Below are 22,374 nucleotides of genomic sequence, written 5' to 3' on the forward strand. Positions count from 1 at the left end.
GGCCTGTGCCTCCCTCCAATCATGTTCGGTGACTGTCGTCAATGGCAACTCATAAGGTCTTGTTATTTGCTGAAGTTTACAGAACTGCTCCTCCCACACCCCACCACACCGAGGCAGAATAAACAGTCATACCACACATGCCTCACAAGCTGATCCTTTTCACCAGGATAAAACAGCAGAGAGCTATGCTGCAACTCTCGCAGGTCACTCATTGACTCCTTAGCATTTTAACTTTCAGTCAGCGAGTTTGTTGGCCGAGCAGTAAAGACGTGTCACATCTCATTAACTCGCAGTGTCACTGGGTCTGGCGGACAGAGGTATGCTCTCTGCTTTGCTTTCTCACTCAGCCATCCATCGCCCAAACCAGTTGGGCCACTTTGCCTGCGGTTCCGTCTCTCGGCCGTGAGTCAGCAGCCTGACGCCGCCTCTCTTCATTGTTCAGAGAATCTGAGGTATCTAAGATACACCTCGCCCCTCTCTTCACCAACCCCACTCACCACACAGAGAGAAGGAATGTCAATAATTTAAGGTGAAAAAAATGTACCCCTTTTTCTAAGCCATAAAGGACTCCATCAATGTCATGCATTTCATACAAGGGGAGGGGTATTTCTTCCAGATAAGAAACAACATTTGCAACAAGGACCACATTGTGACCAGCATTTTTCAGTGCCTGGGATCCACCATGAGAATGTGTCCACCTTAGCGAGAAAGCGACAGAGAATGAGTGACAGAAGAAAAAAAGGCGAGTGAAACAGTGTGTAAGACCAGTGGCATGTCTCCGCTAGGCCGTCCCACCTAAAGAACTCGTTTCATGACATAGACACGGTGTAATGACACAACCCAGTTTGATCCTCAGTTTCTATGAATCACAGAGCATACATGCGCAGGAGAGAGGGTTCACCACGGTGTGCAATATGGGCTTCTACAGTGGGGTCATTGGAATTGGAAAAGCTATTCAAGGTGTAGAGTAGAGATCCAAGCAGTCAGAATCAGAAATGATCATTCTTAGCATTATGGGGTCTTCAGACCTGTAGCCAGATTCAGAATATAAAATAAGGAGAGCACAGGCAGTGGGATGTTATATTACTTTTAGGCATAGGTACACATTGTGAGATCATGCTTCTTTATTCAATTCAATCCTAAAAGACTACATTTCTTTTGCACCTGGGATGGGTAAATATCTGCCATGATTCATTCTATGATGATTTAATCAACCTATTTAAAATAAATATCATTCATATCAGAAATGTTTTGAGTTTGTCAGCCATATGTATAATAATTGAAGAATTCACAAAACTGAACCTTCAGAAGCATTAACCTGACTCTTTGCATACCGTTCTAGATCTAATGAGCATTGCATTATGAAGGAATTAAAGGGCATGTGTGACATGTGGCAAGCAGCTAGCTGCTTAAACATACAACTGAATGTGTTTGCAGAAAGCCATTAGTGAGAAAATGAGAATGAAAATAATGTAAAACCATATTTTTGTAAAGATATCTTGCAATATTTTAGCATTATTTCCTTAGCCTAATTGTTTAAGTGCCTTGCAAAAGTATTCAGTCGCTTGCCATTCTAACACTCTCACTTACCTCAGAAATTGAAATCATGGCATTTTAACAAAGAAAATTATTTAAAGTCTACACAACCTAATTATATTTATACAGGGGTTAGACAATATAACAGAAACACCACAAATAATTTTAACTTTGAAGCAGCTAAATCAGAAAAGGGCAAATACACAGGTGAGTAATATTAAGTTGAATGTAATTAGAAGTATGTGTCAGCTATAAGCAAAGTCTGGTAATCATCACTTTGACATGTGATGTTCCAAAGCAACATGAAGGAACAAACACAGTTTCAAAGAGGCCAATCAGTGCCTGATTTGCAGGCTTATCAGTCAAAATAAATAGCAAAATTGTTTATTGTGGCAAGAGGCACAGCGTATAAAATTACAACAGCATATGCTAAACACAAATAATCTGCATCGGCAAAAGGGAACAATGGTTGCAAGTCAAAGCTCACTGACAGCAACAGACAGACACTTACTGTAATAGGATTGTTGCTAAACACCACAAAACTACAGGCTCACAAATCAGTACAGAACTGAATCAACACCTCTGTGATCCAGTCTCAGTGGAAAAACATACGGTCTGAGCTTCACAAAGCTCATATTTGCAACAGTGCCACCATTAGAAAACCTCTTGTATCCAAGGCAACTGCACAAAGACACACAACCAGCTGTAAAGAGCACAAACCCTGGACCCCTGTGCAATGGAAAAAGTAATATGGTCTAATGAGTCATCATTAACACTTTTTGCCTACATCTGGCTGGGTTTATTTTTGGAGAAAGCCCTCAACCTATAACGTCTGTTGCCAACTGTTGCCAACATGGGGACATGGTGGTGGATTTGAAATGGTAGGGGAAGTCATGTCATGGGATTCATTGATGCCAATGATTGCTTTTAATTTTTAATTTTTTTTATTTATTCCACCTCTATTTCACCAGGCAAGTCATTAAGAACAAATTCTTATTTACAATGGCGGCCTGGCAAGTGACAAAAGCCACTTAAGGGAAGGGGAGGTGGGATAGAAGATAAAAGCATGTTAAAAGCACAAAATATATCAATAATAACAAACTTCATGGTCATATATGGCCAAGGACTATAAAGCCATTTTACAAAACCAGGTGCACCCTATGCTACAAACACTATTGCCTCTATAACACTCTCATAGATACTGTTAAAAACAGTACATGAACACCAGGATGAATTCAAATGCCTTCCATGGCCTTTACAATCACCAGATCTAAACACTGTTGAACCTTTAACATAAGTTCAGGAGAACAGAGTGTGAAATTGATTTCCACCTCCTTCAAAATAACTGGAAGCTTTCCTTCTTGAAGAAAGATCCAATATCCCAGTACACACCGTTTGAAACTTGAATGACAGCATTCCAAGGAGGACTGAAGCTGTTCTGAAGGGTGGCTCAACTCGTTATTATTGACTTGATATTCATATACTCTAACATGCTTCCTTTATTTTGTCCCCTGTATATGGGCGTACACACAGGCACATTTCATAACATTTTACGAATAGTGGCAGTGTGTTGGGTTTTGTTGATCGGACTTATTATTTCTTACATAAAAGTGAGGTTATTTCAAGCTTACAGTCTGTTACTTTGGCTACAGTACCTCATGCTTCGCTGAATACTTGGACTGGATACTCTGGATTCTTTCATGCTGATGTTTCTTTGAATACTCTGAATGTTTGAATGACAGCTAAACATATAGTATGTTCTAGAACAACTTCATATAACATTATGATTTAAAACTTAATAGTACTGAAATAGCGGAGTTGTAGCAATATGTTTCCAGCAATATATATTTAGGAGCTTATTTTTGTTTGGAGAAGCCTTTCCTGTTCTAAAGTTTACAGAGTGCTGAAGTAAATCTAACTTTTATGTTCTGCTGCTAGCCTTTGAATAAAGTACATTGGGCCCTATTATAACAGTCAAGGCGCATTTGCAAAACGCTAGCTGTAACTGAAGGCACTGGCGAATAAGTACATATCCAACCCAGTTTTGGTAATTTCATGACACCAGGCTTTAGCACAAGTCGCACAACTATGGCGCAGTTGTAAAAGAGGCTGGCTTGTTGTAACTGGCTGTGATGGGGGATTTAGCCAATCCGATTTCTTTCCCTTTTAAAAATGTGCTTTAGGGCCACAGCTAACTGGTAATTTTGTAATGGACGAAGAGCGTAATGGAGCCTCTTCATGACTATAAACTTTTTTGCCTCTTTGCTGTCCATTTTTGTTTAAAAAAAAAAAATCACCGCTTTAGCTGCTTCAATAATTCTAGACATGCACCTGGTAAGATGAATGTAGGCTACATCCTTTTTTTACATCCTTTTATACAGCTGGATATATAAATATCAAAGCAATTAAGGTTAAGCACCATGCTCAAGGGTACAACGGTATCATCCTAGCTAGGAATTAAACCGAGGTTACAAGCCCAGTGCCTTAACCATCATACTACACTGCAGCTGCTGTGTCATGTATAATACAGCAGGCCACAAAGCCTCTGAAGGCTATATTGTACCACCAGACCGGTCGAGACATCTGAAACCCATTTTTAACATTCCAAAAGTTTGCTCAATCTTTGACCTAGCCCTGCCAAAAGCTTGAATGAAAGAAAGTTGTCAGTGCGTTCTATATCCTACACTATTTGTCAGGTGTAGAGCCTGACACTTACTTTGTGTCCCTCATTCAAGTAGCTTACATTCATTAATTCCATGCTGGAGCAATGCCTAAATAGCTGACATTGGACTGCATATTAACACATCTTGTATACTGAATAGTCTAACTGAAAATATTTCTGGCACCTGTTATGTGTACATGCATTGATATGTGCGGTGCATTCATAGCGTCACCAAAATATCATAATGCTGCAGCGTTTGAGTTTAGACCTGGTCTGGTCTGGTTTAAAATGTAAACACATTATTGACCACCAAACTCGCACGGCACCAAATATTTCTTTTGGCCTGCCCCTTTTGCTGCGCCCATGCCATGTTGAAGTAAACAACTGCAGACAAAAAACCAGTAAACCTGGTACAGGCGACAAATATCCAGGAAACAAGCAATTCCACTTGCGCCCAGGCATGTTTGCGCTTACGTTACAATGAAAATAGGGCCCATTGTGTGTCCCAAACACATGCCTGTGGGTGCTTTTGGTAAAGAATACCACCCACCAGTGTTTTTTTGATTTTGAACAAACAGGCTAGTCAAATTTTAGACATATGACAGCACTGACCTTATATTAAAGGACAACCAAGGACATAAGCAAGAAAGTAGGATACATATTGTTTCCTGCAAATAAAGGTTAAAATGTAGCCTACTGCTTTCTGTGACATTTCAATGACAGTGGGAAATATGACATATTTTCAGCTTCAGGGCTTTCCTGTATGAAACTGTCACACAGTTTCGAGGACAGTGGGAAGCTCAGAGAAATGCTTGTCTGTTCAGCAGGCCTTGAGGGAAAGCTGAGGGACGGCAAGGGAATTGAACATTTCTCAAACTGCAGGAGCTCTGGTGGATCAGCAAACGTACACAAACGTACACGTCCCATTTCCCCACCTGGGGCACGGCTAACAATGCAAGCTTCTCAATGCAATTTCCTGCATTCAGATTTAAGTGCTGCGGATGCCGCAACCAAGAGACATGCCCTGTGATATTCCCACTGGCACAGCACATAATAATAATATCCTCAGGACATTCTGAAAACTCCCATAGGCGGACAATATAAAATGAACACGCATGTTGGTCGCTTCCTTCAGTAGTGTTGAACCAGCTGTAGAAGTAGAATGAAAGATGATACATTATTCTGATGGGTTAATATACAAGAAAAAAATACAGTGTTTCTAAAGAATATCTGATATTTCCAGACCAGTGCTAGATAACCTTTGGCCTAGAAGCCCAATATACAAAGCTCAATGACATTTTAAATATAAATTAAATAATTAATTATATTTTAAATAATAAACCCCAAAAGGTAAACTCGCCTATTTCAAGCAGTAAGTTTTTCAGTAAATCAGTAAAGCTGTAACAATGAAGGGGCACCTTGAATTGACGTCCCATATATAACGCTTACTCACTGAAGCAAACTTGGGTCACAATTATATCCCACCATTTTAGTGATCACTGAACTTGCAAAACTGTGTTTGCAAAATAAAAAATATATAATTCATACTTGAATTTGAATTGTTATTCAAAGATATAAGGACAAATGTTGACTGAATCTCAAGTTGCCCACCACTGGTGAATACCAATATCTTCATGGCAGATCTTCTTTCTCAAGATGAAAGCTAGGCTAAATATTGCAGATATTGTTCTTGCACTAAGGGGATTTTTCATTTCCTTGATGCCTGATTCCCCCAAATTCTGCACTGATACAACTGGTTAGGATCCATTTATAATATACAGCAGGACATATGTCAACATATTTTGGTGTGTCACTTCCCCCACTTGTCGTGAATGAAATAAAATGGGAAAAGATCACACTATAGACAATATAGTGACTCAGACAGATGAAGTCTTGTTTTAAAAAACCCAACTGACATTCATGCCAATGCATACGTTCTTACATGTATCATACACATCTTTTGCTACCTTAAGTTAAAGAAAGTAAGACAATCCTATTCTCATTTTTAAATTTATCGATAAACTTGTTAAACAGTAAGCTATAAACAAACAAACGCAAAGAAACAAATTGGCCAGCTACTAATCTCCAACATACAGATCTCCAACAAATGAGTCAAATCAAAGAAAATTGAGCAGGTATTGCAGTTAGGGGAAAATATCTGACTTTGTGCAGAAAGGAAGTCAATGTGGTTTGGCAAGTCATCTAAAGGATCTGTGAATAGATCTGGTGTGAGAAAGCGTGAGAGCATGAAGGTAAGACTGAAAGCATTGTGTTGCAACAGAAGCATTAGATTTGGCAACACTGATTTTGTTTTGTTTTTTTACAACACAAAAAAAAAAAAAAAACATTGGCAGGGATATGCGTCCAAATGCTCAGACTCAGCTTATTCTGTATGTTTATTATCATACTCTCGCTCTCATTCACAGGTACATTCTTTAGGAAGTGTCAATGAAAACCTCAACACTGTGTCTTGTGTTAACCTGTACCCCTCCTTTCTGCATTATAGGGTGAGTGCCATCAATGCAGTCTCAGATGAAAAGGGTGTGGCCACAGCTTGGAGAATTGGATCCATATTGAAACACCAATGACACACCCTACAAACCTGGTGGCGCAGGCACACACAGTAAAACAGCATTAATTCGGTCACACAGGTGCACCGATTTAACTCAACGTATTATGTGTTGCTGAACACAGACACTGATTTTATAGCATCTGCAGACATTCCACCAGGCGTCTAAACTAACTTACCCCACCTAAAACAGCACAGTGTTTTCTGAAGGAAGGACAGCCGCACGCACACTTGTGCAGGAGTAAAAGATGTGCATGCACAAAAGAAATGTATTGGTGTCACAGGTTGATCCTGACAGGGTCAGTTAAAAATAAACTGCAGCTAAACACAAAAGGGTAATGTATTTGCCAACCAAATCAGTATTTTAACTGATTTTAACTACTTTTCAGTAGTTTAGCTTGCCCCTTAAAACCCCCACAGAGGAATGAGGAGGAGCAAGGGGGTAGTTGGTTACCCTCAAACTAGGCCTACATTACACAATAATGACACAAGCACAAAATGCACTATAACTCATGGAAAATGAAGGGATAATACTATCCTTTCTGTATTTTGGGGGGGTGGTGGTGGTGGCAAAGGGGGAACTAAAGGGGGGTGTTGGTCACCCTCCAATTTAACATTCACTACAATGCATGGAACAGTCAGCTTATTGCCTGCTAATACACACATGACTGTGCTACCATGGAGTCACAATGTTGCATTTTTGCAACATGGTCAAAATGACCTTAAAGTAAGAGTTACATTTTTGTTTTATCCTTCTTACCTGTAATCGTAAATATTACAGTATATTTCCCATCAGTGGCGTCATTAGGGTTGGTGTCTAGTGACGCCACTGATGGGAAATATATTGTAATATTTATGATTACAGGTAAGAAGGATATATAAATGTTTTGAACCCCCCGACCTGTTGTTTTTACCTCTTTTGGGGGGGTGTCCAAGTCTTAATTAGGGGGGTCAGAGCTCCCCAATCCCCCCTGTAATTTGAACCCTGACATGTGCTAGACACATTTGGCATCCCAATAAAAAATACTAGTGGCAATTTACTTCAATTGTAAATTGTACAGCATTGTACAGCATCAATTGTAAAGCGCTTTGGATAAAAGCGCTATATAAATGCAGTCCATTTACCATTTACTTACTTCAAGTGGTGGAAAATCCAGATGTTACAAGAGACAACATGGAGCTGCCCGAGGAGCCTATGTTGTGTGTACTCCAACAGTTGAAAATGTTTCTCTCCACCATGTTGCTAAAATATAGTACAGGGCCTAAGGAACTGGGAAATGTTCTAAACAGATATTTGGCAAAAATGTTGTCTCTAGGGTGCCTGAAAAGAAATCTTGCATTTTTGCAACACTGGGTCTCACAGGGTTAAAGAAACGAGAAACCATACCCACTGATTTTCTACCCGCTATAATTTTTAGGATGCTTTATATTTTCTAATTAACCAATTGCAGTGCAAAAAATCAAAATAAATTCCCTCAGCTCCATTCCTTGTCTAACCAATCATCGCACAGAGTGATGTCCAGGTCCTCCCACTGACGCAGCCATCGCGGTATTTGCCAGCTAGTGTATTTTATAGCCTACTGACTGATTCTTAGTAGCAATAAAATATAATAACGTGATATACGGAAGCCAAAGAGTGGAAGAGTTCTGCGTCGCTGTCGAACAGTTAACATGGTAAGGAAATGTTTTCCTATAGCTAACATGTAGCTAGCTACTTACGCCTGCTGTTCGCGTTCAGCGAGGTACTGGGAGGTAGTGCTACCTTGTTAATGCCCGGAATGGGTAAATTAGCTGGCAACAAGAAACGGGTTTTGGTATCAGACTATGACGGTACTTAAAATAAAACGATTATTTTGCGCGTGTGAATTTGCTTATAGGCGTAGTGTTGCGTTAGCCCCTGTGCACAGGAAGCTAAACGTGCAGCTGCTGCGCGCCACAGGCTGCAGGTTAAACACAAGACATTATTCAAATTATGCAGGGCGAAGTAATGTTAAGGCCTAGGGTATGGAAAATGAACATCTTTATACGCGATGTCCTTCTGTCACGGAGTATCATAGTAGCGTTGTTGTTTTCTCACTTTTTGCGTAGCTAACAAGTGTCAAGTCAGTGGCTCCATAGTGTTCCCTCGTTAGGCTTGCACCGTCCACACTTCCCACACCTGCACCATCCCCAGTCTTGCTTCCCTTACTTCATCTCTCCTCCTTCCGTTCTAGGCCGCTAGCGCTAAGAAGCCGTCCCTAGGGGCCGTTACCCAGCGTAAGAAGACCAGTCCCAAGCCAGAGCTCACGGAGGAGCTGCGGCAGGAGATCCGAGAGGCCTTCGAGCTCTTCGACACGGACGGCTCCGGGCACATTGACGTTAAGGAGCTCAAGGTTTTGGAACTAGATTTTTTTTTTTTTTTTTTTTTTTGACTGCACCCATTTTTAATTGGCAGAATTCGCAGATGGACTAATAGGCTACTTTTATGTTGCTATTGAAGTTGATTTGAGACCAGACTGACTAATTGCAGTTTAGATGTATGTGTTTTTTGTTAATTTAGTTGCAGAAATTGTATTTTAAACGGAAATTCAAAATTTGTATGGCAATGCCCCCAGGCACACCGAGGTCAATATAGAAATGGTTTCGTTAAGAATGGTGTGGAATAACTTGAGTGTACATTAATGAGGATGACAGATGCTAATTATTCTCTAAGACATGCAAGCAACACCATTGAGGTTTATGAAGTGATTTTTGACAAGTTTGTGTGTCTATCCTGTGTTAGGTTGCCATGCGAGCACTGGGGTTCGAGCCCAAGAAAGAAGAGATAAAGAGAATGATCAGCGAGGTTGATAAAGAGGGCACTGGAAAGATTGACTTCAATGAATTCTTGTCTGTTATGACGCAGAAAATGGTGAGTCTTAATGGAATGTAGTGTTGGTTTTTTCTAATTACGAGCAGCCCTGCAGGCATACTGGCCGTAGATGGCCCTTGCACGGTCTGGGTTTGATACTAGACTGTGGCGCCCATCCACACGCTGGAACACTGCCTTGACATGACGAGCCCCTGTAACCCAGGCTGTCGACATACTGAGATTATTCCAGCATGGGCGCTTCAAACCAGAAAAGAAGACAAAACCTGCTCCCGTTTGGATCCACAGGCAGAGAAGGACTCCAAGGAGGAGATCCTCAAAGCGTTCCGCCTCTTTGACGACGACGAGACGGGAAAGATCTCCTTCCGAAACCTGAAGCGGGTGGCCAAAGAGCTGGGGGAGAACCTAACGGACGAGGAGCTGCAGGTGTGTGGGGAGGGGGCGGATCCACTAAAATCCATCGCGCGTTCTCGCATTCATCAAACCTCTTTGCAGCACTGTCAATAAAGTTGTGCTTTTGCACAGGTCTCCAGTTTTTTACATGCCAAGAAGAGTTAACATTTATCAGAATTCCTAAGAATTTATCAGAAACAATTTAGATTAATTTGTAATTCATTTTTAAAATGACTAATTTCTGCTGGGAATGTTTTGTTTTAGTAGTGTTAATAAATCACAATTAATCATACTTTCATGTGTAACTGACTTTTTGGGGGGAAAAAATCAGAAAGTTATCTAGTTTTTAAAATACATTTCTTTGTTTCGGGAATCATAAACGGAAATGATTAATAATAAATTTGTGAGCTAAGCTTTGCTGGGGCTTTTTTTCTGTTTGTTTTTTAATGACAAAAAAATATATTTGTCACCCTTGACAAGTGAGTGAGGGCAATATCAGAAATGTTTTTGGTCGAGGCCCCAAATTAACAGCTTTGGATTTGACATTTGCTGTGGGAGATTTTCTGTCAATTAGCTATATTTTCTGAACACATTATGACAAATTGACAAATAAGTTGCCCATTAAGACTGATTTCATTTTTGGGCAACATATAAACTGGGTCAGCTGTTCTCCCTGTAGTGCCAGCACTCAGCCATAAAGAAACATGCTTATGCTTAATCATTAGAAGACAAAGCTTCCCAGCTATATTAAATGCTAATAAATTAGATGCCAAAAACACATATTAAAACACATTTTGAGACCCGGGTCCTGATATTTATGGTATGTGGATCAACCAGGATTACTGGCATGGTGGCAAGAGCCATGTAAAAGCTGGGTGGCATTTTGTACTGTCACACTGCTCCTCATGTGTCCATGTGATTGTGATCCTCCCACCAGGAGATGATTGACGAGGCTGACCGAGACGGGGACGGGGAGGTGAGCCAGCCGGAGTTCCTGCGCATTATGAAGAAGACCAGCTTGTACTGAGGGGTGGACTGGACCTCAGTGGATTGGAGGGGGGTTCTCCTGATGACTCTACATGCCCACTTTTCTGTAGGCCAAATAACAGATCTTTTCACGACATCTCACCAGTATATTCAGGGTCAGTTACAGTCCAAGGTTATGCTATAGTGGTCTGACACTTTCATTGCTTCCCCTCAACAACTGTACACTTCATGTGGCACCGTGAGGGACTGTTCAACAAAAACCGAATAAAGAGTTAACTCTGCGATGCGCTTCAGCACTGCCAGTTGGTTTAGAGTGCAGCCCTGGTCATTCTGTTAGACATGAGGCTTCAGCAGAGTTTGAATGCCTGTTATGACGAATGAAAAAGTTTGATTTTATCACCAGGCACTACGCATACGTCTAGACAGTGAGCTCCATAATGTTTGATAAAAGGTATTTTATACATTTTGGTTTCATGTACAAATTGCTGCACTTCATATGCATAGGAGGCCAAAAGGAACTACCCACAATCCAAAGCACCCCCCCCCCCTTATCTGTGAAACATGGTTGTGGGGGTGTTTTGGTTTGGGCATGTATGGCTGCCACAGGCACTGGCTCCCGTGTCTTCAGTAATGATCTGCTGATGGCAGCAGAATGAATTCTGAAGTGTATAGAAACATCTTATCTGTTTGTGTTCAACCAAATGCCTCCAAACTCATTGGACAGTGCTTCATCGTACAGAAAGAAAATTATCCCATACATACTGCTAAAGCAACGAAGGCGTTTTTCAAAGCCAAAAACTGGAAAATTTTTGACTGGCATCGTCAGTCACCTGATCTGAATCCAGTTGAACATGTTTCATATGCTGATGAGAACTTAAGGCAACTAGCCCCTGAAACAAGCAGGAATTGAAGATGGCTGCTGTACAGGTCTGGCAGAGCATCACCAGAGAAGATACTTAGCACCTGGTGATGGGTCACAGACCTCAAGCAGTCATTGCATGGAAAGGAAGTGCTGTCTTTTATACGTGGTAAAACCAAAGTGAATAAAAATACTCTTAAATAAAAGTTTAGAATATAATATTTAACTATGTATGAATGTGTGTTTGTTTAAAAATCTTAAATGGTGAAGTACAGAGCCAAATCAAGAAGAAAAAAAATGACTTTGTCCCAAACATTATGGAGCTCACTGTATAAAGAAACATCCATATACTGTTTTAAGCTGACAGTTTGATGTGCCAAACACAGAATCATTCTACTTTCAAAAACATCTCAAAACAGTATTCTGTGGCCTCCTTCACATGCCTAAATAATGCTCCTGGTTATTCCGTGTCTTTAGAGTCTTTTTTTGAGCAAGCTCAGAGTTTGAGGCTGCAACTTGCCTTGAATGTTACATTCACTATGAAACGTTTGGACCAATCTTTGAGGCATTTTTTGGGCCCATTTTGGTGGCCAGGCCAGACCCTTAACGAGGACCAGCAAGTGATTTTAAGAAACATCACACCGTACACCTAACACAGTGTGCAGCACTTTTTCATCCTGAACACAGCCCTCGTCTTCGTGCCTGAGTCTCAGTAAAGTGGGCCGTGCTCAAGTCATAGAGGGCCCTCGCCTCTTCGCCCTCCGCTGCTGTAGACTGTGTCTGAAGTGATCGTGTGGCCAGTTTTTTCAAACCAGTATTTGCTTTTTTTGTCTCTTTGTATATCTTTGCTCCTGAATGTTTGTTGGATGTTTTGTACAAATGGATTGCATATTCTATTTAAATATCAAAGTATTGAATAAACAACTCTTAAGCTTCTGTTCTGTCTCTGTGCTGGTCTACATTCTGGTCTACTGTTGTGTGTTGTGGTTCTGCTACATCTATTCATGAATCCATCTTTTATTTAATGGTCTTTGATGTTACATTGGAACAATTAAAAGGAACAAGGGAAAACCTCTTGACGTTCATCTGCTGTAGTTCAATTTTTAGATTATTTGGTTACAGTATTACTTCCTGGTAAAAAACTAAATGTGGCCTTCTCTGTGCAGTGTTGATTCAGCTTGCAGGGCTTGAATCAATGTCTGATAACAAGGCTGTTTCCAGCATCAATGAACCCAAAGTGATTCAGTGTGTACCCAACAAGGGGCACTGAACACAAAACATCATAATCTGGAGGCCAGAATCAGAGAGGGCACAAGTCAAGAGCTTTATTTCCCTGGAAAACCACACAACAGAAACAAGCCTTTTGTTCCGGATTTGATTTGGCTTAGATGGAAAAAGTACCCATTTCTGTGCGTGCATGCCATATCCAATGAGGGATATTTTTCAGACTTCAGCATTCACTCCCTCCCGAATCGGGCTGTTGAATGAGGTTTATCAGTATTTCCACATTGAGGGCTTAGAGGATGAATGCCTATTTGACTTGCTGCTTAACTCATGTTTGTGAATAAAGAGAAGAAACCATGTATGAGGCAAGCTTGGGCTGTCCACATCATTGACCAGGACTGATGTCACTGCGCGGCAGGGTCTGCAGCAGTCTCTTCTGCAGCTCCCGGGAGCGGTATCCGTACACCAGCGGAACCAGCGAAATGCCCAGGTTGTAGGCGTTGGAGACGGCTATTTCCAAGGTGTCGTACTGCAGGGTGTTGGGCAGCAGGTAGCTGTTCAGCACCACGGGCACCGAGTAGCAGAGCATCTGGATGGCCTGTAGGGCCAGGGTGACCACAGCTCGGCGGGAGTGCGGGAGCCCGTGGAGGTCCCGGCACAGCAGCAGAAAGCAGCCAAACGTGGTCAGGTAGGAGGCTGGCAGCACCAGGGCACTGACCGAAATGCAGAACGCCCGCAGGGCCAAGTTTTCAGAAAGGCAGCGGCCCACCACCAGGGGGCGGCAGCGCGGCAGGTCAGCATTGACCTGTACGTGGGTGAGCGCCATGCACAGAGCCACCGCAGAGAGGAACAAAGACGCTCCCCACGCGACCACCACCAGCGCCTGTTTGCAGCGGGGGCTGAAGAGGAGCTCGTACCGCAGGGGCCACTTGATGGCCACGCAGCGATCCACAGCCAGGGCGGTGCTAAGGAGCACCTCCACCATGGCGCAGGCCTGGGTGGCCGCTATGAGGATGAGGCACTGCGACACCAGCATGCCCGACTGGGAGGTGAACAGCGCCGCCGTGGTGGTTTTGAGGAGCAGCTGCAGGTTGTCACAGAAAAGCAGGTGGACTAGAAGCAGGAAGCGCAGTTTGCTCAGCAGGGAAGGTGGCCTGGTGATGGCTAGCACCAAGGGGCCACTCAGGAGCATGTTGACCACATAGCTCAGGCTGGAGGAACACAGCAGGACTTCATAGTAAAGGTGCGAGTCCATCTGAGTCAACACCCACATCCCCGTCTCATTGCACGTCCTCATGATCTGCCTACAACACACACCATGAGCTAATTGTAATGCTTTTTACAGAGGTCCACCTTCAGATACCACAGAGGCAGCAAGTAATCAAACCATGTAAGTTTACTCTTTTTTTATGGCTCACTTCTGCATTGAACCCACAACATTTGAAGGCCAGGAGGGATCTTGTTTACCACTGTGTAATGATCTTAACCACATCAGTTTGTCCAATTCTGGTAGTACTAATTAAGAAACATGTCTTACAGCAACAAAACCTTCTGTAGGCTTACTCAATCCATGTTCATTAACATTCTGAAATGTAAACGGTCAGTCTGTCCACATTTGGGTATAACAATATGAACATGCTTACCTCTCATACAGATTCCAACTGGAAGTGGTCAAAAAAAACACACCTCTGATCAAATATGTAGTCTCTCACACGTCCCATCCATAACGGGTACATCTGAAAAAAATCTGAGAAAGTTTTTTAAAAAGTTGCCGTGGATGGTCCTGGTCTACCAGAAGCAGAGGAGATGAATGGTCCCTTCGACAGAGAGAAGGCTGTGGAGATCTCCTTACAGTGTGTACAGCACTGTGCTTTGTGGTGTTGTCTGCATCTCTATTTCACAAAGCACCACTTCACTGTGGTAAGGTGCCTTCTCTATCAGGTGTATGTGCTAACAGATGACGATTTTATTTACACTGGCGCTGCACTGAATAGAAAGGAGGAAATTAAAATGCTGCCCCCCCCTCCCCTCCCTCACACCACCCCCTAAGGGGGCATAGGCTGCTGGGAACCATTTTGTGGACTTTGAACATGATGATACCCTGGGTGATGGGACAGTTTACACACTTTCCACATTTTGAGCAAAAATAACAATTAAGCCTTTATTAGGAAATTCAAAAATTTTTCACAGAATGGTCTGGGATACATTTATACTCCACACTTAGAAAGACTAGACTTCACATCAACAACAGGCAAAAGACCAGTTAAAACAAGTTAAATGCTACAATGAAACCTGAGGATTATGCATGAAGACCAGTGTATAATCAATAACTGGTTTCAGGGCTATGCATAAAGACATTTTTTTAAAATCCCTTTCCTGTCAATTTTAAATCAGAATCTGTAGTGGGCCAGTTTCACATAATGCCAAGATTGTATAAAATAAAATAACATTAAGTACAAAATTAAGATTCCGTAAAGCAGGACTTCATGTAACAAGCCAACCAGGCTAACTTGGTGCAGCCGTGATAGATTGAAGGATTCAAATAAAAAGTAAACAGTCAACTGTGCAGCGATCAACATGGTCAAACCCCATTCAGCTGTTGACACTGAAATGTTCCTTTTGGACGCAAGATCATCTTAAGAACAGTTCGGACCAGTTCAGCTTTTGACAACTCAGTCAGGACTAGGAGAAGAAGCTGATGGCTCAGGTGAGGAGTTGGGTGAGGTATGCGAGACCCTCGCAGGGTGAGGCCGGGACCCCCTGCCAGGGGCCTCAGCTCTGGCTGAGCCGAGTCTTGGAGGCGAAGTCGGCGCTGAGCTTCCGCATGACGTCCGCGTGGCTCTGACCCCCCAACGCCTGCCGCACCGTCCCGTAGTTCTCCTTCACGAAGTTGGCGAAGGGGGTGGCGCCCCGGGGCTTGGCCGGGGTGAGGAGGACCAGCTGGCCCGTGCACAGCGCGCACACAAATCTCTGAGTGTCCAGGGACTTGGAGTGACGTCCGATCCTGCACAGTGAACAGGAGGCGCATGACACTAATGCATTATTACACTTTCCCTGTCAATCCATTAAAATACAAATCTGCTCCTGGGGATCTTACTGATACCTATTCTCAGACAACTCTTTAAGTATTCAGCTTTTAATTGAGTATTGATCTGGGCTTCACACTTATTGATTTTTCAATATGCTAGAAGTTCTCAAAGTAATGTTGTTAGTGGAGCATTTTTGCTGATCAAGAGAAAGTTTCTCTTCTAACTTTTTATTCCAATGTGATCCTTAGGCAAGGATAGGACAGCTGCCTCAACAGAGGATGCATAAAAATGAGACCCTTTAATTTCCTAAAATTGCAAGTTTCTTTTAGCAAAAACAGACCTAAAGCTACGCCATTTTGTCAACAAATGAAACTGCCCAATGATGACAATGGAGCATAACTTGAAAACAGAAATAAGACGTAATTAAATGAGTTTAGCTGGAAGGAAACTCAGTGATCTATAAAACCTGGACTGGGATTAAATTAATTATTCCTATCAAAGGTCTTCACCGTTCTTTAGAAACCCAAGCGAGTTTAACTCTACAATTTTAACCAGGTATTCATGTCCAAATCTGCCACGAGCTTGCTGTCTCAGGTTAGCAAAAAATAACAGACCGGAATATTTCAGGTAGGCTTTATAACAGAGCAACCCAAAGCTGCTGTACGCAGCAGTTACGCCTTGGCGGGGGCATGTATTTACTTACCTTGGGGCAAGTGTGGGACAGTTATGACATTTTGGACCTGTGAATACCTCTATGTCAGTGACAACATCACTAAGGTGAGTCTGAAGGCTAAATTGCACTGCCCTTCAATGGAATTGGCAGCATCAAACTTCATGTACCCTTTAAGGTTACCTGTCCAAAGGTACACAACCACAATTCCAAACATAGCCCAGGCCCCAGATTATGATTTATGATGGAAAATGAATAGACAGAAATATTTAAAGACCGCAGGGACCAGTTCTTCTTGTTTAACCTCAAAAACTAAACCAAATGTCAACAATTCTCCTACAATCACAAAAACAACATTCTGAGTTGGGTGAATCAAAAGACGGCAGACTCACGTGTTCTTGCAGCGACTGCACTGGTACTGGTACTTATAGTTGATGTCGTAGCTGTGGCAGCGGGTCACCATAGGCAGCTCCGGGTGGGTCAGGGTAGCCTTGCGGGCGTACAGCTTCCAGAAGGATCCGTGCCCGTCGCGCACGCCGTTGATGAGCCAAGTGGCAGCATGGCACATCTCATGGACCAGCGTGTCCCTCAGCCGATCTGGGCGGTGGGGTTGGGGAAAACGGACAAACCGGTTACTAAAGGTATGGAACACATACCCCAAACCTGCACGACAGATCCTATCATGCGAACGTGTCAACAACTGAAAAAGGGACCTGTCAGATGAGTGGGGAGTTACCTGCAGAGTCGCACACTTTCTCCGAGAGCTCGATGCGGGCGTAGCGGTTCCCACCCCCCCTCTCCTGCCCCGTGATGCAGTACCCCGCCGTCTTCCGCATCTTCTTATTCCAGCTGACAGACATGTCAGAGGGGAGCTAAGGAACAAAATAACCGCGTTACGTCCCTCTGCATTCAGTAGGGGGGCGCTCTCAAATCAAATCCGCCCACAATACAGTAACAAGGACAACTAAAATTGGAACATAACACGAAGTCCCTTGTGCGCAAAATTTCCCCAACACACTATAAACAGATTCATTATAAAAACTCACGAGAACTAAACCCAAACAACACAAAACATACACAAACAGTTGTAGGCGTTAGACAAAACAGGTCAGGCCAAAGCAGGGTCGTAACATATTGGGGGCTCTTCCGGGATCCAGATCAACAGAACTCTAACACTGGGCAATTATTCAGAGAGGCAACTAGACAGTGTGTGTGTCTACGTACCTTGCTATCAAAGACACTGCTGTTATACAGTTTATATAGTCTGCTGGTGAGCTCTTCCTTGTTCTGCTTGAAGCTGCGGTTGTACAGAGACCCAGGGGCCGACAGAGTCTGCAGGAAACAGCCCGGGGTCTTGCAGGCATCCAGTCTAAAACCCAGAACAGAGCCATTTTCACTCACTACACTCCTTACCCAGTAGTGCCACTCTGAATGAAAGAAGAAGATAGTACCTGCTGCCTGTTGCTGGTCTAGGCTCTGTTAGGCTGACATGGGGTCGACTGCTTGCTGGCTGTACTGGGGTCCCATCACGCCGTGACCCTTTCTCCACCTTGCGTGGACCTGTCCCGCCCAGGCCCTGCCCATGAGGTACTGACAGACAGGGCTTCTGCTTGGGCTCTGAACACCAGAATCAAAGAAACAGAAGCAGAACTTGTTCATAGCCATTAACTATATGACCATTCAAAATATTGCTGCAAGACTACCGCATAAATGCATAACTGCGGAAAAGCTGGCCACAGGAGAGAATGCACAAAGGAATCAGAGAAGCCAAGTCATTGCTTATTCACGGACACCAATTCACAGCAGATTCTGAGCAGGCACATTTATCTTTATGCCATCCAGATGTGCTGAGGATGGATATTTGGATGAAAATATCTATGAGTGAATCTGTGCAGCAGCTTCTCATGTCCAATGCCCCTACTCCTGCCAATCTGCCAGCTCTCACTCTGGACTGTCTAGAGGCAGAGAAGTGACAATGCAAGCGCTACCTGGGATGGGACTGGGCCTCTGTGTGCTGTTGCTGCCCACACTGTGGTTCCGCTTGAGCCTCTCCAGCAGCGACAGAAACTCCTCCTCGGAGCTGGCCGAATCGTCCAGCGGGGGCGGAGCTCGGTGCGTCAGCTTCGGGGTGACCGAGGAGCAAGAGGAGGAGGAGGAAGGGGGAAGGAAGAAAGGGGAGGGGGTTCTTGGGGTGGGGGCAGGAGCCGAGGCGGAGGCGGAGGCAGAAGCAGAATGAACATGCGCCTGGGCCCCGCCCTCCTGCCCAGCTGTGCGTGGCCCGCGCGGGGTGTGGCGAGACTTCCATGTGCTCCTGATGACCACTCCTTCGTCCCTGTCACTGTCACTGTCGCTGAGGAAAACGGGCGACTCCCACTGAGAAGGGGGGCGTCTCGCCACAGGCCGGGGGACCTGGAGAGACTTGGGGGTCTTCGGTTTACCTGCAGATGTGGGCAAGGACTTAATGTTAATTGCAGCCATAGAATAAACTCTCTTCTGGCTTGATATGGGGCCCTTACTTAACACGTGTGATTAGTAAACCGCTTTAACCTACAGTGAACAAATGAGGAATGATATTGCAAGTACTAAAAATTCTACAGAGGAAAATCATTCAATACTGCCCAACATTATGCATGTATGCATCTTCATTTAGCAATGTTAGCACATATATATATATATTGCTTTTCAAGAAACCGAGCACCACAAACATTTTAAGGTGAATGTCTATCCTACGAAGCTAAACATTGCCTGTTAATGTGTGAAAGTCAATATTTTTGTGATAAAGCTGAAACCCACAAGTGCATGAAAGACAAGAGAGAGCAGGACAGAACATCGGAAGTGTGTCATAAATAGACGGACAAAGGCTCACTCTTGGGAGCGGGTTTCTTCATCCTCTCTGTGGCAAAGTCATCATCAGAGGAAACGCTGTCCACGATGAAATGTTTGAGGCTGTGAAGAAAGAATGAAGAAAATGCAAGACAGAAAAAAACAGTGTAGATGTGAGAGGAAACCATGAAATCCAAAAGCCTGAGGGATTGGTTAGTGACACATCAGAGGCTATGAGCATGAACGAAGGGGAAGATCTTTAGGGTGCGAGGAAACACTGAGTTTTAAAATTTTATTTTTGTTTTTACAATCATTGCAAAAGCAAGACGAAAGAACAACCCAAAACACTTGAGACGTAAAGCGCAGACCTGTCATCACTGCTGTTCCTGAGTGCTGCCATTGGCTTGGACTTGGGTGTTTTCACTTTACTCAGGACTAGAAAGGGAAAAAGACAGTGAAAAGAAGGGACGCGGAGACAATTTCACTGGTAATCTGCCCACAGGACTGCAGTACTAGTGACCTATTCACAAATTTGACCCAAAAGCCCTCAGATTTGATACTTACACTCCTCAAAGCTACTGTCACTGCCAGAGCTAACCCGCTGGACAGGTAGACTAGAGTAAGAGAAAGAGAGAGAGCCAGTTAAAAACTGACACATAATAATAGGAAACGCATAAGCAGCACATCACATCACCACCCCTTCACTTCTCCCACCTGTTACTCTGTGGTCGTGACAGCGGTCGCTGGGCAGCTGGTTTAGGAGTGGCCTTCTCAGCCAGAACTGTCAGAGAAGGCACAAGGTCAGAATCTAGGCTTCAAGTCTGCTACTCCCAAGGTCAGTGCATCTAAAGGTAAAGGTCCACTCACAATAGTCAACGTTATTGTTGCTGGAGTCAAGCCGGACACGGTTCTGGCGGCACTCCTCGTTTCCCGGCCAGTTCTCCTTACACGAGCTGTCACTGTCTGACAGCTCGAGCGCGACAGTCGATGCAGCACCAGCATTGCGATCTCCAGTTAGCGGATGCCTACCCTTCCCTATGCGTCTGGCCAGCTGAAAGTTAAGCAAGCCAGGTGAGTGCAATTGCTTCACAGCAAGAACTTGCTTCCAGACACTAGCGGAAAACGTCAACAAGTAACCAAACAAGTGAATTTATAAAGACAAAAGAGGTTTAACGCTAGGTCTTAGTATAAACCCCACTTATAACACAAAATTTTGAATGGTTCAACCAATAAATCATGCAAGATTCTACAGAATTTGTTTTCCACCGTTGAAATTAAAGCTCAGTGTGTATGTACACAGACGCATGACAGATCAACTAAAGAAATGAGCACGAAAGTCAACATGTCCATGCACCTCTTTCTCGGCTGAGTCCAGTCCTCCTGGTCCGACCCAGCCCAGCTTCCCAGCCACCCTCTTAAACAGGTTGTTGGTCTCATCGTCCATCACCGCAAATTCCTATATTCGGAACAGACCGTTACCTAGGCCAATTCGACGAGTTTCTTGGGGATACGACATAAGTAGCTAGAAGTCAGGCGTAGGATACAGTGTAAGGTTCGAAATGCATAAGTAATATATAATAACTAACGTATCGACTGGATAAACTGATGCTGGCAAGCTAGCTAGCTCCTGTGTCTTGTATGCCACTTCATTGTAAATTACGTGTCATACCTAAAAACAAAGTTATGTACTACATAGCTCATCTAATTTACCGACCCTTCAGTCGGCGTAATAATCTAGCAGGCAACACGATAATTACGTCAACAAACTAGTAGTCTATTAAGAAATACTAGCTATTAACTTACGCGTTTTATTTACTCATATTCTGGTAACAAGTCACTATCCGAGGTAACGATATCCAAGTTAGCTAGTGATGTGCATGCTGTCTATAGATACTCTCAGTTAAGTCGATTTAACCATTTGTCTGGTCATATGCTTTCTTTCTGTCTCTGTATTTTACCAGCAACAAAAAAAACATACATTTAGCTACAACTAGGTGTACAAAACATTATTTGGGATCATACCTCCCGTATCACCAGCTTTCCTTTAAAAGGAGCCTATTCAAATCTGGCGCACCGGAAGTTATTTCAACTGTTTCGACCTTGCTACAACTTCCTATGTAGCGAACGCTTGAGTGGTTAGTGCGACACCACCTAATTGCATTATCTCAAATATCAGTTAAAATGTTGAAACAGTACTCGGAATAATCAAGAAATTTTCGTTAAACCGAGTGTGCAGGTGCAGTTTTAGTAAGAAGTTGGGTTTTCATGCAGGGTAATGTGCCGTTTTTGCCGCCATTTTGTTCGAGTTTGGGGAAAAATTCAATGAATTCAGAAATATCCGCATTGGACATTTTGCGGTTTTAAGCTTACCTAGTCGCTATAGCCCCTGCCAAGACATGGTTATTTTTCGTTCTCACGAGCTTCACTTTAAATAACGTGCTTCACAAGTCACTTCTAAAAGCCTAAAATGTTATCTGAGATATTTTCTTCACTACTGCAGTAGATGGCAGCAAAGGGTAATCTGTAACCTAAATTAAATAAAAATGTAAATAAAACAAAATAATTCTGGGGTTACACTGTCAAACCTATACAATTCGTAACGTGTGCTCTATCAAAATATTATAATTTTAATGTCTTATTATCCAAAATACTTCTGCTTCTAATTTTGTAGTAGACTGCGGTTGGCAGTAAAATATGGTTGTGATCCCCATGTATTGTTTCAAAGACAATATAATTTTGGCTAATTTCCTGATTCTGTAATACCAGCGCTGATG

At 43.1% G+C, this 22,374-nt stretch overlaps 3 protein-coding genes across 5 annotated transcripts; 1 reads left to right on the plus strand and 2 right to left on the minus strand.

Annotated features, from left to right (window-relative positions):
- Nucleotides 1-8,276: 8,276 nt before the first annotated feature.
- On the plus strand, nucleotides 8,277-12,790 carry cetn2 (centrin, EF-hand protein, 2). 2 transcript variants are annotated; one of them, XM_064328261.1, is made up of 5 exons: nucleotides 8,277-8,441; nucleotides 8,981-9,139; nucleotides 9,529-9,657; nucleotides 9,904-10,041; nucleotides 10,946-12,790. In XM_064328261.1, the coding sequence occupies exons 1-5, from the start codon at nucleotides 8,439-8,441 to the stop codon at nucleotides 11,033-11,035; spliced, it is 519 nt and encodes a 172-aa protein (XP_064184331.1). In that variant the 5' UTR covers nucleotides 8,277-8,438; the 3' UTR covers nucleotides 11,036-12,790. The 2 variants fall into 2 exon arrangements, with proteins under 2 accessions (XP_064184331.1, XP_064184330.1); XM_064328260.1 differs by lacking the exon at nucleotides 8,277-8,441 and adding an exon at nucleotides 8,577-8,597.
- LOC135251126 (olfactory receptor 4C11-like) lies at nucleotides 12,092-15,037 on the minus strand. 2 transcript variants are annotated; one of them, XM_064328257.1, is made up of 2 exons: nucleotides 14,722-15,037; nucleotides 12,092-14,289 (listed from the first exon to the last, which is right to left on the minus strand). In XM_064328257.1, exon 2 carries the CDS (start codon nucleotides 14,268-14,270, stop codon nucleotides 13,464-13,466), a length of 807 nt encoding a protein of 268 aa, XP_064184327.1. In that variant the 5' UTR covers nucleotides 14,271-14,289; nucleotides 14,722-15,037; the 3' UTR covers nucleotides 12,092-13,463. The 2 variants fall into 2 exon arrangements, with proteins under 2 accessions (XP_064184327.1, XP_064184326.1); XM_064328256.1 differs by having other exon boundaries at nucleotides 12,092-14,382.
- Nucleotides 15,038-15,212: 175 nt separating this feature from the next.
- Nucleotides 15,213-21,762, minus strand: gcna (germ cell nuclear acidic peptidase). The gene is made up of 13 exons (XM_064328262.1): nucleotides 21,623-21,762; nucleotides 20,955-21,056; nucleotides 20,468-20,651; nucleotides 20,315-20,381; nucleotides 20,165-20,214; nucleotides 19,969-20,035; nucleotides 19,644-19,723; nucleotides 18,766-19,215; nucleotides 18,229-18,394; nucleotides 18,002-18,146; nucleotides 17,514-17,649; nucleotides 17,170-17,374; nucleotides 15,213-16,082 (listed from the first exon to the last, which is right to left on the minus strand). The coding sequence occupies exons 2-13, from the start codon at nucleotides 21,042-21,044 to the stop codon at nucleotides 15,851-15,853; spliced, it is 1,872 nt and encodes a 623-aa protein (XP_064184332.1). The 5' UTR covers nucleotides 21,045-21,056; nucleotides 21,623-21,762; the 3' UTR covers nucleotides 15,213-15,850.
- Nucleotides 21,763-22,374: the final 612 nt, after the last annotated feature.

Source organism: Anguilla rostrata, chromosome 3 (assembly GCF_018555375.3).
Source record: "Anguilla rostrata isolate EN2019 chromosome 3, ASM1855537v3, whole genome shotgun sequence".
Classification (NCBI taxonomy): Eukaryota; Metazoa; Chordata; class Actinopteri; order Anguilliformes; family Anguillidae; genus Anguilla; species Anguilla rostrata.

Excerpts from the sequence above, each read along its gene's own strand:
- cetn2 (XM_064328260.1), top strand. Across the intron at positions 9,140-9,528 it reads TTGACGTTAAGGAGCTCAAG|GTTGCCATGCGAGCACTGGG; the intron begins GTTTTGGAACTA and ends ATCCTGTGTTAG. Across the intron at positions 10,042-10,945 it reads TAACGGACGAGGAGCTGCAG|GAGATGATTGACGAGGCTGA; the intron begins GTGTGTGGGGAG and ends TCCTCCCACCAG.
- LOC135251126 (XM_064328256.1), bottom strand. The coding sequence starts at position 14,375 with ATGAGGACGTGCAATGAGACGGGGATGTGGGTGTTGACTCAGATGGAC.
- gcna (XM_064328262.1), bottom strand. The coding sequence starts at position 21,044 with ATGGACGATGAGACCAACAACCTGTTTAAGAGGGTGGCTGGGAAGCTG. Across the intron at positions 20,036-20,164 it reads TGACAGTAGCTTTGAGGAGT|TCCTGAGTAAAGTGAAAACA; the intron begins GTAAGTATCAAA and ends TTCCCTTTCTAG. Across the intron at positions 19,216-19,643 it reads GAAGAAACCCGCTCCCAAGA|GTAAACCGAAGACCCCCAAG; the intron begins GTGAGCCTTTGT and ends CCACATCTGCAG.